At 43.4% G+C, this 15,672-nt stretch overlaps 1 protein-coding gene across 1 annotated transcript; it reads right to left on the bottom strand.

Moving 5' to 3' along the window:
- Positions 1-2,634: 2,634 nt before the first annotated feature.
- On the bottom strand, positions 2,635-13,474 carry LOC121574452 (alpha-1A adrenergic receptor-like). Its single transcript, XM_041887074.1, has 3 exons — positions 13,391-13,474; positions 12,272-13,268; positions 2,635-3,993 (listed from the first exon to the last, which is right to left on the bottom strand). The coding sequence occupies exons 2-3, from the start codon at positions 13,227-13,229 to the stop codon at positions 3,452-3,454; spliced, it is 1,500 nt and encodes a 499-aa protein (XP_041743008.1). The 5' UTR covers positions 13,230-13,268; positions 13,391-13,474; the 3' UTR covers positions 2,635-3,451.
- Positions 13,475-15,672: the final 2,198 nt, after the last annotated feature.

The raw sequence follows: 15,672 nt of genomic DNA, 5'->3' as shown, positions 1-15,672 counted from the left end.
GTAGCAGCAAGTAGCCTGGCGGTTAAAAGAGTGTTGGGCCTGTAACCGAAAGGTAGCTGGTTCTAATCCCAGAGCCGGCAAAGTGAAAAAATCTGCCATTCTGCCCTTGAGCAAGGCAGTTAAACAACAACTGCTCGCTGATGTCAATTAAGGCAGCCCCCTGCACCTCTCTGATTCAGAGGGGTTAGGTTAAATGCGGAAGACACATTTCAGTTGAATGCATTCAGTTGTGCATCCCCTTTTCCTAATCCCATGCTCTTATGAACTGAGCCATGTACAGGACAAATAAAACACACGATTACAATACAGTTGGAAGATGTATGATTGCTATCTCCATGAGGGTAACACCCTCCTTCAGGCTTGGATTCGCCATGCCAAAAGCTTTTTCCCCAGTTGCACGAACAATGAGGATATTTACTGTAAACCTGTGCCTGTTAAACATTGTTTCTTTCAATTCTTTAATTTAATTACATTGTGAAATATGTCTTCAATGGTCACACCTGTCACGATCGTTTAAAGATTGGTCGAACCAAGCCGCAGCGTGATAAGCGTACATGTTTATTATAACTGTGCAAACACGACAAAACAACAAACAAACGATACGTGAAGTCTTAAGGTTACACACAACAAACCTATACGGAACAAGATCCCACAACCCACTAGTGCCAACAGGCTACCTAAGTATGGACCCCAATCAGAGACAATGAGCTACAGCTGCCTCTGATTGGGAACCACCCTGGCCAACATAGATCTAAACGATCTAGAAACTAAACATAGAAAACACAACATAGAAACTACACACCCTGGCTCAACATTTAAGAGTCCCCAGAGCCAGGGCGTGACAGTACCCCCCCCCAAAGGTGCGGACTCCGACCGCGCAACCTAAACATAACAGGGTAGGGGCCGGGTGGGCATTCCGCCTCGGAGGCGGAACCGGCTCCGGGCGTGACCACCACCTATTATCCGCCTCCCTGTTGCGCCCCTGGTCTGGTCTGGACCTCGGCGCGCTGCTTCCCCTCTCCTTCCTCCCACAAAGTACCAAGCCCTGTCTGGACCCTGGTGTGGGAGACCCCGAACCTAGAGAGGGGCTGACGTCTGGGTCTGGACTGGAACCGCTGACTGGAGCTGGACCCGACGACGGTGGAGCGAACTGCTCTGACTCCGGCGTGGAGCCGCTGACCGGAGCTGGATCAGGCACCGGTGGAGCGGACTGCTCTAGCTCCGGAGTGGAGCAGCTGACCGATGCCGGACCAGGCACCAGTGGAACAGGCACGGGCCGTGCCGGACTGGACCCACGCACCACTGGCTTGATGCGAGGAGCAGGAACAGGCCGGACCAGGCTGGCGACGCGCACCACTGGTTTGGTGCGAGGGACAGGAACAGGCCGGACCGGGCTGGAGACGCACACCACTGTCTTGGTGCGAGGGACAGGAACAGGCCGGACCGGGCTGGAGACGTGCACCACTGGCTTGGTGCGGGGAGCAGGAACGGGCCGGGCCGGACTAGGAACATGCCCCACTGGCTTGGTGCGGGGAGCAGGAACGGGCCGGGCTGGACTGGGAACACGCACCACTGGCTTGGTGCGGGGAGCAGGAACGGGCCGGGCCGGACTGGGAACACGCACCACTGGCTTGGTGCGGGGAGCAGGAACGGGCCATACTGGACTGTGGAGGCGGACTGGAGGTCTGGAGCGGAGAGCTGACACAACCCGTCCTGGCTGGATGCCTACTTCCACACAATATGTGTGAGGCATTAGCACAGGACGTACGGGGCTGTGCACGCGTACTGGCGATACAGTACGTAGCACCGGCGCAGGATATACGGGACCGAGGAGGCGTACTGGAGACCACGAGCGTTGAGCCGGCACACCCCGTCCTGGCTGAATGCCCATCTTCGCACGACACGTGCGTGGTGCTAGCACAGGACGTACAGGACTGTGCCGGAACACTCGCGGCAGAGTACGTAGCTCCGCATAACACGGAGCCTGCCCAGTCACACGCTTCCTTGCATGAGTACGGGAAGTTGGCTCTGCTCTAACACTAGGCTCCGCCAACCACCCTTTTAGCCCCCCCAAAAAAATGTATTGGGGCTGTTTCTCGGGCTTCCTCCTCGGCCGGCACCTTCTGCGTTGCCGCCGCTGCTCCTCTCTATAGCGCGCCTCCACTGTCTCCTCCCAAGGACGGCGATCCATTCCGGCCTGAATCTCCTCCCAAGTCCAGGATCCCTTCCCGTCGAGGATCTCCTCCCAGGTCCAGGCTGTCTGCTCCTGGACACGCTGCTTGGTCCTCATTTGGTGGGATCTTCTGTCACGATCGTTTAAAGATTGGTCGAACCAAGGCGCAGCGTGATAAGCGTACATGTTTATTATAACTGTGCAAACACGACAAAACAACAAACAAACGATACGTGAAGTCTTAAGGTTACACACAACAAACCTATACGGAACAAGATCCCACAACCCACTAGTGCCAACAGGCTACCTAAGTATGGTCCCCAATCAGAGACAACGAGCTACAGCTGCCTCTGATTGGGAACCACCCTGGCCAACATAGATCTAAACGATCTAGAAACTAAACATAGAAAACACAACATAGAAACTACACACCCTGGCTCAACATTTAAGAGTCCCCAGAGCCAGGGAGTGACAACACCTTTGATCACACATGGGATAATAGAAATTATGAAAATGTGATGTTCAGTCAATTTTAATGGGTAGTGCAAGTGTTTTGCCTAATGTGAAAAAAGTGTAATGTACTGTAATTTACAGTACTGTAGCATACTACATTCAAAAGGCAATTTTGAAACATGTATCTTACATGTTTTGCATGTGGATTAACTGGTTTTTAAAATAATTAAATTGAGAAGATATTATTATGTTGTGTTTTGGTGATTAAACCAATGTACTCATTATATTTCACAGTAAACCTATATTGTGGATCAATGGTTGTGGGGTAAAAGATGCCTACAAACAAAATAAATGGACAATGAAAGGGTTTGAATGTAAGACTGGCTGTGTTACAAGTGTTACCAGTTTTGAGTTTTGTACTAAGAGTTTAGAAATTCACCACATAATTGTGAAAATAGTACCAAAACGATTTTAAAAATAAAAGTAGTATGTGCCAGAGCTGCATATGTTATTCAGAAAAGATTTTGTGCAGTAGCAGATGCCTTCAGTGTTCTATCTAAAAGTGTCCTTTAATAATAAAAATAACTATTTAGGATGACATTTGGAGGACATGGAACTACAAGAAATCAGACTCTTAGTAATAAATACTTATGTACACATTGACCATTGACCCTTTGGTGTGATGCGTAAATCTTACATCCAGACTGCTACAGTAGTTAGGTTTCTGTCCATATTTCAGCATCCAGCATAAAATACCCACATAAGTATAAGTACAGACTATCAAACGGCATTGTCCAGGCTTATGACTGGTGCTCCGCACTGCCATTACATCATTGTCTCAGGTGTTGCCCTGATTGCGCCATGCTCCACCTTTCCATTCCCACTCTGTCCATTGGCATGCACTGGCTCCCCGGCCAGGGGGGAGACCAGGTTGACTCTACTGGTTCTGCTGGTGCTCTGGCAGACAGCCCCAGGAAGGGCCCTCATCTGGCTGGTGAAGGGGCTCCCAGGCAGAGACGGGCAGGGGGACAGGGAGCCACGGCCCCACCCAGACTCCAGGCGAGAGCCTGATCCTTTGCTGACACAGCGAGGGCTGGGGTTGACAGAGGACAGGGTCTGCTGGCTCCCGTTCAAGTAGGAGTTGTTGGTGGAGCCCAGGTGGGAGGAGCGGTGGTTGTAGTAGACCCTCCAGCCCTTCTGCTTTTTCTTCTGATGGCAGCGGCACTTGAGGATGCGGATGAAGGCCTGTTTGAACTCTCGGCTGTAGTAGGGGTAGATGATGGGATTCAGGCAGCTGTTGAAGTAGCCCAGCCAGAAGATCACCTTAAAGAACGTTTCTGGTGGACGCAGGTTGGCATTGAACGACCCTGGGACATTACATAGAGAAAACATGTTATACATTTACAGACATTTCAAAAAACGATGTCATTATATATATTTTATATCTGTTATATATTTTAACTTAACATTTTAGATATAAGATGTGGTTGTAGATATACTGTATCTGAGAAAACAATGTAAACGCTGAACCATCTCTTTAATCCATTATGTTTGGTGATCAATAGATGGCAGCATTCATCAAAAGAACCTCACAGATAGTCAATGTACCGGTAACTACTGTATCACTGACATCCTCCTCTCGCTCGAGACCACGGATCTGGAAAGACGGGAAAGGTGAAATATAGGCTTGGTGGTGTTTCAATCGCTCAGCTTTCACCTTCCCAGACCTTTAAGATCAATAATCAGTGACGAAGCAGATGAGAACTTTTAAAGAGTGCAGGCGGGGGCTTCACTCAACTCTTTACTACACTCTTCTGTGTCTGTCTGATGGTTTTATTGAAGCGTCATACACTAATTTTCAATTGTACTTCTGAAAAATGATTTATTTTTCATCATACATTCATTCATTCAAGTATTGAGGGCACAATCTATAGTGTTTGATACTCCGTGCCTCTGGTGTGTAATGACACGGGAGTATCATACACTATAGCGATATAGAGATTGGTGGGTCTCCAATTATTACAATGATTACACAGTGATTCCAAGTATTACCATTTTGATGCTGATTCTACTGTCTTGACTGTTTCCTGTTTTGGAATGTTTTAGAGAAAGATAGCATGACTCACTGACAGCACACATCATTACTGTACTATACTCTCCTTAAAGGCCCAATTCAGCTGTTTTTATATAAATATCAAATAATTTCTGGGTCACAATTAAGTACCTTACTGTAATAGATTTTAATTAAAATGGGCAAAAATAGCTTTTTAGCAAAAAACTATTTCTCCAGCAATAATTTCTCTAGGACTGTCTGGGAGTGGCCTGAGAGGGGGAAACTGAAAACGAACTATTATTGGCAGACAGGTTTAGAACTCTTTATTATTGGTCTATTAACCAATTTACCACATGGTGATGTCATCATGGAAAGACGAAATTCCCGCCCATGCAAATCTGCTGATTAGAAAGTCCTGTGTAGATTGTATTTTCAACCAGCAATTATCAGGAAATAACACTAATAAAATGTTTTCACACTTTTACAGTGTTAGTTTCATCAGCTGGAAAAACTGCATTTTGAATGCACTGGGCCTTTAATCACTGAGGTCAACCCTACCGACATTGCATGCGCTTCCACTGATTCTGAATAAGTTACTAAGCTTCTAATACTAATGAAAAAAAGTTAAAGGCAGGATTTACAAGCAGCCTCATCCAATAAAGAAATCATTACAGTGAGCTATACCACAACTGTGCCGACATGAGACAGTATCAATTTCAAAGAAGCATTTTCTCAAGTTTAATCTTTGCTGTCTCCAGCTCATAAACAAAGGTCACAGACATCCGTCATCATTCCAAATTCTTCCCCATTTTACAGGCACACTAATCCCAGAGGCCTTCACTGCTGGGAGTCTCTTTAACAACCCCGTGCTGCACATCACATCGCCTTTTTTGGCCTTTTTGGACTCAGCATTGTGGGTACTCATCCACTTTGGTATGTCCTGCCACAGAAGCCCTGGCTGTCACGTTATTGGATGAAAACCTGAAAAGAAAGATGTTGCATTCCATCCTATTTCTCTCTTTAGGCTTTGGGATGTAGAGAGGTTTAAGAAGAGTTATTACAGTGTTTCCTCAAAATAGAGCCATGGCTCATAGAACCATCTAATTCAAGGACACATTTCTCATTTCCCAGCCTGTCCGTAGGAGAGACTGTGTTTACACTTTAATAATGTGCTACTGGCTGGCTTTATTCTCCAGCGCAAAGTGCCTTCATAGCTGGAGCCTCCACAAGGCTATTCCACAAACTGTAACCTCCTCATCCCCTAACCTCCCTAGTCACCGGAAGCCAGGAACCCACTTTACTCTGATAGTGCTTACATGCAAAGATTTAGGATGCTTCTTCATGCCGTGCAACTGTGGAATCCAGGCTAACAAATCACAGTGCACTCTGTCCAACTTCTCTCTCAATTCCACTTGCAAAGTCCATCTCCTGGTGATTAATTTACTCGTACTAATTAACCACTTAATCTACTCGCCATGTCTTTCACACACCCAGACAACATTGACTGCCCGTCGTGTCTACAAAATGACTGAGTCCTGCTTGACGGCTGCTGAATTCTGACAAACTAATGAGCCAAACACAGAAAGGTAGTCAATGTTGCTCTAGAGAAGAGGTAGCAAACAACAAAGTAAAGACTGATGCAATACATTTGACTATGAATGGGGGACAGTCAAATGTACAGTAGGCTTACAGTATGCAGTGCCCTGTGAGGCTGCTGGCTTTCAACACATCTCCTGGTTACGTCCTGAGTGCTGCTAAAGAACAGCATGCTAGAGGGAGGGGGAGGAGAACTCAGGAAAATGCAGCAAACACCTCCATCTATCATTGTTTCTGGACACATTTCACAATCAATCGCCATACATAGAAATAATCTCAAATGGAATCTCTCAGTCCATGCCCTCTTCTACCAATGTGGAGGTCCTTAGAGGAACTTTATGCCCGGGCATTGATTGAGTAACATGGCATGAGAAAACAACAGTAATGTGGGCGCATTAAGTTCTCAGAGGTCCAGACAGACTGGGAATAGTTTTACTTTTATCACTGGTGCTGTCAAATTACTATTTTTACTACGCATGTTAGCTACATAACTGGTATTTCCATTTTAGGACAGAAGCATTGACTACAGATTCAGCAAGGAGCAGTTCATGTGTATATGGAGGGATTTATCTATTTTCTGGTTTGGGCATGTTTGCTAACACATACCTGATTATGATAGTGTAGGCAAGGAATCTACAAAAGACCCTGAGATCTACCTGGGAACGTAATGCCCTTGGACAGCTCCATACACACATGAATGGACAAAAGCATGGAATATATCATGTCTAAAGCCATTTTTAAAGAGGGCTTAAGAGGCATGATAGTCAGTGGGACTTACTGTATGAGCACCCTGGCATTCCCACTGCAATCCTGCCCCCTGCCTTCTAGAAGCATCAGGAACCCATCACCATCATATCACGCTCAAGGTCCAGCTCACTGGAGAATTTGGGTTGATAAATGAACTAATCTCAAACATTCTGGGAAACATCTATTAAATATGGTGGGAATGCAATATTACTGTCCACATGCATTTAACTGTAACCTTGGTAAAATAGTTAATATTGGTTACATAACATGGAAAACAACAATCATTGGAGGGTCAAGATCTTTACCAGGTAATGTTTTGGTTCATCTGGTGAGTTCTGAGACTAAAAAAGCTAAAGCCCTCAACCGCTATACTGATCACCACCATCAGTGTTCGATTGAACAAATGCTGTTTCCTGTTTGTCCCATAAAATCTATCCTTCTATTGTTCACCACCTCCGCCAGAGGACAAGCCGTAAAATACAGACACAATAGACCACAGAGCACTATAGTTTGTCGGGTGACAAAAACAAAACATGCCTTTGGCGGGTCAAGGCAGAGAGTTTGAGAATTGCACAATTTACATTAGCAGTGAAAAGTGGCACTATCGTCAAACACAATCTGCAAAAGCTCTCACAAAGATGATTTAAAATCCTGGCAGTTGCAATAGCAACAAGTCTGTCGAATGTGGGCATCTATGAACACCAAGAATTCTTCACCCAGCTATTTTCTTATCCAATTCGTCTAAGAGAGTGCTTTGTAAGGACTCCCATTCATTTCCAATGAAAACACCATTTATATGCCAATTATTACTGTTTATATCTAGGGCTTTATTGCATAACTGGGATAATTACTGCCCCCATTCTCCATTCTTTAATTATAAAAATAACAGGTGATGTAACAAATTATGTCGTTTTAATATAATGTAGATAATATCACTGATATACTGGCAGTCTCAAAGCATTTTGAGGGCAGAGATAGCAAAGACAGGGCTATTCAGGGCTTATTGTTGCTTCCAGGACTCATAACAAATATATCAGACATCCTATTCCAAAAACCGTAGGAGGAAATTACAACCAATGTCAGGACCGCTGTAATCCTTCAAACCAATTACATTTGTATTATCTTTAATAGAAGTGCCCGAGTGTCTGGATGAGGGTCCAACAGGGTGCCGTATGGTACACACAGACGTCTGCAGCAGTCACTCTACACACTCTACGCGCACTCTGCACACTCACTCACACTGACACTCCAAAACAAACAGGCTCACACAGGGCGGCAGGTAGCTTAGTGGTTAAGAGCGTTGTGCCAGTAACCGAAAGGTCGCTGGTGAAAAATCTGCCGATGTTCCCTTGAGCAAGGCACTTAACCCTAATTGCTCCTGTAAGTCGCTCTGGCTAAGAGCGTCTGCTAAATGACTTAAATGTTAGTTTGCTCACACATAACACACACATTCATACTGACTCTACACACTCACATACAATCATCATATACGCTGCTGCTACTCAGTTTATCAAATATCCTGATGCCTATAGTGACCTTAGCCCTATACATATCTACCACTCCAGTAGACTGCATATTGTAAATATGGTATTGGCACTGACCCTGGAACTGACCCTGTATATAGCTTACTTACTTTCTTGTGTTCTTATTTCTATTTCTCGTGTGTTTTTGTTCTACTTGACTTTTTGTATTGATTTTTTATAGTACTACTGATATTGATTACCGCAATGAGCAAGCAAGAAAGGCATTTCACTGTACTGTGCACGTGACAATAAAAACGTGAAACTTGAACTTGACTAACTAGGCTTCTACCCAAAGCACTGTCTGATTGTGCACCATCAATTACTCTGTGTGATCTTCACTAGCCGTCATCCTTCTCCTCTACACAGTGCCTCCATGGTGTGGCCAGGCTAGGTCACCGCTCTGCTCGGTGTGTATATGTCTCCATCTCTGTCATCCACACAGACAGTTTCTATCACACCCTGAGGAGGCCTCAGGAACCAATAGAGAGCCACAATTGGACATTATCACTCTGGGTAATTTGAGCAAAGCCAAATAACCTGATTATCACCACAAAACTGACCATTTCTGTTATCTCACGCACGGTCATGACTGAAAAAATATCAGCCTTGAAAAAATAATTCAGGATTTATTTATGTGATAGACACACTGGTTTAGTAAAAGCACAGAATAATTAGTATACCGATAATCAATCATTGAAAATATAGTAGCTCCTGTATTTATATACTCTCCTAGTGGTATAGGCCTATTGACTTTTTGCTTTACAGAATTGAAATTAAAAATCTCCAGTTAACTGTGTGAAGACCATATGGAGAGAATTAAGATTATGGGCCTGAGATTTGGAAATGAGACTTTCAAAGAGCATGAGCATGCTACAGTATACATTTCTAAATGGATACGGTATTCAGGGTTGGCATAATTCTGTAAATATAGAGGGCGGGGGATGGTAAGGACATGGGCGGCAGGTAGCTTAGTGGTTAAGAGCGGTGTGGCAATAACCGAAAGGTCGCTGGTTCTAATCCCCGAGCCGACTAGGTGAAAAATCTGTCGATGTGCCCTTGAGCAAGGCACTTAACCCTAATCGCTCCTGTAAGTCGCTCTGGATAAGAGCGTCTGCTAAATGACAATAAAAATAATAAAAATAAAAATGTATAAAAGTCTGTTTCATCTCTCTGAACTTTGCCATGTCAACAACAGATGTAGGAGGAATCCACTGTGATGTGTAATGTGTTGCTCGCTTGATTTAAGAGGTGCTGGGAACATGGGAAGCTCAAGAGAGAGGCTTGCCGGTGCTAAAACACCCACAATAAATAATGTATTAATACACCAGATTGCAAGCACCCTTATGCTATGACCTAGCTACCCCAATTCTGGTGCCACTGGCTGGGAAGTATGGTATTTTTCAATCATAACATTTTTGGCAAGTTAATGAATGGAAAAGTTAATATTTTGATACTAAAAGGAAGTTGTATTTGACTGTCATGCCCCATGTTCACGTTTTGGCAAGGGTGTAGACCTACTGCGTCTGATTAAACCCTTTTCTGCCTAACCAAATAATTTCATTTTTGACACGACTACCATCAGACTTATGAAAACTCTACATTATTGGCATACTGTATGTGGAAAACATATGATCTGTGTGTGTGTGTCAGAGAGAGAGAGAGAGAAAGAGAGAGACTGTGTGTGTGTATATGCCTGTGTGCTTGTGTGAGAGTGATAAGCATGTGTGTTGGAGGTCACTAGCAGAGAATATCATGTACAGATAGATGCTGTCCTTTCATGTCACACACACAGGGCCATGCACAGACCTTTCAGGGGGCAGGTGCTCAAAATGAAAAAAGGGCACCCTGCTTGGGCACCCTGCTTTTTTGTTTTACTTTCATAAATCATAACTCGAAATTCATAACATACCAAATCCCTGTAACGATAAAAAAAAAAAAAAAAACATTCTCTCATCATCGCAAATTGTAAGCAACCTAGTTACAGTGCATCCTAAAGACATGATTGACATCGGTAAAAGAGGGTGGGCTATCAGCTGACTGATGTTGATCTGCTAGCTAGCTTCTTTTACTGATTGAGATTTGGCCTACCTCTGTCTTTTTGCCTCTCTCGGCTGCGCATATCAGCCAACCAGACCGAATGATGTAGGCTAAATCAAGTGTTATCAAGTATTAATCAAATATAATGCTGTTGTGGCAGTACTGCTGATATTTATACGAGGCAGCTAGCTGCACACACTCGGACAGTGACCGCATCTCTCAAGCTGCATGTTTGGATACCGGGCGTACGCAATCCCCGTACAGGGCAGACTGGGACAAAGGCCAGGGCCCGGTTTCCCGAATCCCGTTAGCGATGGAATTCAGGCTTACGAGTGTTTTAATGATGCATCCTAAAAATAACGGCCGAAGATGTCACACACGTTTCCCAAAACACCACGTAGTGCACTTGTTACAATCTGAAACTGAACGGTCTATACAGGAGCTGTCCCGTGCTGAAAATGATTCCAGTATATAGGCCAAAGAGCACACTGTAGCTCTTACATGATTTATGGCTCTTCAAAGCAATCTTTTTTTATCCATTTTTTTTTTTTTTTACACAATACAGTTTTCAAATTAAGAGAATAAATGTTCTGTAGCCTATTATGTATTGAAGTGTTTGCATTATGTTTGCCATGTGTTATACTCTAAGTGTTTTCTCGTGCTATTTTGTATGCAATGTTGGTTTATGTAAATTCTACATATCTTCAGTTTGTGTAAACTGTAAAAGTCACTAATTCCCTCATTTGCTATAAAAATATCAATGTGACCTAAAAACAGGATATGATGACAATGGTTTTCGCAAATTTTGCTCAACAAATCATTGTAGTCTAACGTCAGGCAGGAATTGAGCTTAAAGTAGGCCTAGGCTACAGATATTCTACAATTAAATACTTAAACAATTAAAATAATTAAAATAATTAAACATGAAGTAGCAAGCTAAGCAATATACATAATATGTTGACCTTTAGGTTATTGGTTAGGCTACAGTGAAATGCGTAGCTTTTAGATAATAGTAGCCTATAGGCCTAATAGATAAGAACATTGTAGCGGCTCAGATGTAGCCTAGTGGTTTAACTAGGTAGGTCTATCGATTGCACATAGGCCTACATGAAAGTGATGTCAATATTTAGCTTCATAATCTAGCTTTATATAATTCAGTTATCTTGCTTTTAATTAAAAAAAATATGGCCTTGCTTCGCTTGTTTATAACATAGCGAACTTTTTAGGCTATTTATATTCAACGATGAAGTTTTTCCACAGAGAGACAGATAAACATCTTCATTCTATGTTTAGCTGACATTGTCTGTGTGTAAAGTGACGCGGAAGGACAAAAACGATCAACAGGCACAACCAACAGACAGGGTGGGGGGTGGCGAAGTTGATTACTTGCAGGAAGTGGGTTCCGAACAACAATGACAAAGAATGTATACAAAAAACATATTTTGGGGGAAAATTATACCACCACCCAAAAGGGCACTTTGGAGACCGGAAGGGCAAAGGGGCATGTGCTCTGCACAGGTAGAGCCCTTCTGTGCTCGTGCCTGGTGACCACACTCATTTTCAAGGTTTCTTTGTAAAACAGAATGAATGCATTCAGTGTCCTATCTAACAGTTATGTGGTTAAATTTAACCTAATGCAACTAGGGGGGAATGGTGACAACAGTTTGCTCAACAAAACTCCAAACCTACCGATGGGCAGCACGAGGAAGAATGGCAGCCAGCAGAGAATAAACATGCCCACCACCACACCGAGAGTTTTGGCAGCTTTCTTCTCTCGGGAGAACTTGAACAGTTTGACGGTCAGAGTGCTCCGTGTCTGGCCCTTGCCTGCGCCGCAGTATTCCTGCAGCTGTGCGTTTTTGCAGTGGATCCTGAGCGTGAGCTCATTCGAGTCCATGTGCTCTTTCATGACCCCCGCCTCCAAGTTCTTAGTGGTTCGTTTGGCAACTACATAAACCTGACAGTACATGCACAGGATGACAGCTAGAGGTATGTAAAATGAACCCAATGACGAGAACAGTGCGTAAAAGGGCTCTTCGGTGATGGGGCAAATTGTGTCGTCATTTGAGGGTGGTTGTTTCCACCCGAGCAGAGGTCCGATGGAGATGACGGTAGCGAGAACCCAAACACCGAGCATGGCCAAAAGGGCTCTTTTCTCCGTTACTATACAGGGGTACTGCAGTGGGTAGCGCACGCCTATATAACGGTCTATGGATATTACGCACAGGCTCATAATGGAAGCAGTGCAACATAGCACGTCCACTGCTGCCCAGATGTCACAGAATATCCTCCCGAATACCCAGTAGTCAAGAATCTCCAATGTTGCGGACACGGGCAGCACTGTGGTACCCAGCAACAGGTCCGCAATGGCTAGGTTGATAATGAAATAGTTTGTTGGGATGCGCAGGTGTCTGTTGCACACAACGGAAAGTATTACGAGTATATTGCCCACGATTGCGAACAGAATGAACGCGCCCAGAACTATACCAACGGGCACGGCTCGGGTAAGGTCCAGCGGACTCGTGTCTGTGTCATTCACTGTGGTAAAGTTGGATTTTTTTGCAGATAACGGTGCCTGTGTCTCCGAGTACAGCTCTGAGGAACGGTTACTCCAGAAGTTGGCTTCATCAGCAGTATCAAAATTCATGTTGACGACCCAGTTCCTCCATACCTGATATGTGTAAATCTATGGATAAACACAAACATTGTTTATTTTGTTACATCACCTGTGAACTTCATTTTCAATGGCTTTCAAACTGAAACAATTACTAAGAATGAGCGCAAAACTGCGAGGAAAAGCGCAATGACCTTTTATGGCGTGGTTCCATACTCACTCCGTTCCCTCCCCACTGCAGCGCTCCCACCGTGGTGATACAAACTGTTGAAACACAGCGACACCACTGAATGACCCTTCCAGCATCCATGCGCACAAGATACAACCTTTCCTCCCCTTTCTGGACTGACCGAAACATTTTGGCACAAGACGTCATCCGACATGCCCATGCAATTGTTTCCAGGATTGACCAACGCGGCAACCCTAAAACTGATAAGCACTGGGCTATATCGACAGGTAATTTAAGTCACAGGCATATAGCACGTGCCATCAACCCTCCCCAATTATTATAGGATCTAGGCTATATTTAGAGCCCTAAGCAATATACTGTCTGTCAAGACCAGCGCGCCAACAACAATAACTTGTTGCATTGCTATAGTAAGGACTACAAATCAAAGCAATAACCTGTACTGGTAATTACACATATAGTCGTTGTCTTATAAGTAGACTGCAATCTACACAAACTCATGGGCAATTTATTGTGAATATATAATTTAGGCAACACTTTTGATATCTTTAAAGGGGACCATTACGTGCAGTCTACTACCGAAAGTTAGACGTTTACAATGTGTGTTTTATTATTAGCACTTAGCACAACGAGTAAACGTTCTTAGGTAGTAGGCTATTACAAATTAACTGCGTGAGGGAAGGGGCAGGCAGTCACGTGGATCCCGTCCCAGCCACTCCGGAGCCCAGCATTAAAGGATGGCAGTGTGGCCAAATATTCCAACAAATCATCCGCAATCGCATAAGGTAACTCAAACCAACTAGCGAATGCTATTGAAAGCAAAGAGACACGTTGAAAATGTGTAAGTTAATTCTAAATAAAAGTGTTTTGTGCAGACAAAACATAAAGTAACAACATTTAAAATGTTCTCTTAATTTATGACTAATGCATGGCTAATTCACAGTAGGCTCACACACTCACACACACATACACACATGGCCTGCTCTAGCCTTTTAGGGGCACTAAGGGAGATTTGGTTGGGCACTTCTTTGAGAAATTGCTCTTTGCTAAGAAGCTATTTTTGTTTAATTTGACCAATTTTAATTGAAAACAATCACAGTGAGGTACTTAATTGTTACACAGAAAATATTTGATATTGAGATAGAAAACGGCTGTATTGGACATTTAAAGCAAGTGTTCTGCAATTCTACACATTTTGCCATGGGATGGAGAGAAAGTGTAGCAATTTTATAACACATTTCATGCAATTCTACTCATTTTGTCATGGGGATGAGATACATTTTTGCAGTTTTAAAGCACATTTCCTGCAATTATACACATTTTGTAATGCCATGTTATAATATCTGAGTGAGAATGACTAACAAAATCAATGGGAGCCCCCTGGAGGTCAGGGCCCTTGTGCACTTTAGCTGACATGGCTGAATATGTGGCTGTCAGTGACTGACACAACAAGAGAAAAATTGCTGATGCACAACCAAATTTAGAAATTGCACCTGGTGTATTCTACTATTCTTACCCTCAATAGTAAGTTGAGACGGCGACTTTTTTTTTTTTTTTTTTTTCATCGGGGGCCTGCTAGCGACCCCGGCCCTAAGCGACTGCTTATGTCGATTATGCTTGGAACCATCCCCGCACACGCACAGTCTCCCTTGGCAGGCCAAATATTATATAAAAAAAACGCTTTGGTGCTATTTCCAGAAGTACATGGTGAATTTTAAAAACCTACAAAACTCTAAACTGATTAGACTTGTAATGCCCCGTAGCTTATGTTCAGAAGCTTTGATTGTGCATTCATTATGCCTGAGTCATTCATGCAAAAGTTTTCCATGAAATACCATGAGAACATTTAGTTTAGTCACCAATACATCAGATAATGATAGGCTCAACATTATTTTCATTTTAACTACCATGTAATCCAATAGCAAAAAATACAAGCTACACATTTCTAAACTGTTATTTTTTAAGTGCAGTAGATGGTAAACATCATTTTACATACAGTATTTGACTACAACTTGACATGCAATTTTTAAAACATATTTTGTATCCAATGGCAGTTTGTGAACAGAGCATGTTGAGAAATATGTCAGTCTTACAGTTTCATTATCCTTAAACAGGACATATGTAGGACAAAATCATTAGAAATAGAGGTAGCCTATTGTTAAGCAGTTGGCTATTTAAAAAACGTAACACGGTGTTGTATGCCATTTCTGCCCCATGCAGCATTGTACAAGATCACCTTTTCTACATGACTTGTCAACTGATTTTGGTTCAGTAGTTATCAGTTTTGAG

Source organism: Coregonus clupeaformis, chromosome 9 (assembly GCF_020615455.1).
Source record: "Coregonus clupeaformis isolate EN_2021a chromosome 9, ASM2061545v1, whole genome shotgun sequence".
Classification (NCBI taxonomy): Eukaryota; Metazoa; Chordata; class Actinopteri; order Salmoniformes; family Salmonidae; genus Coregonus; species Coregonus clupeaformis.
Note: the sequence above shows the minus strand (reverse complement) of the source record. Positions and strands in the feature narration are given on the sequence as shown.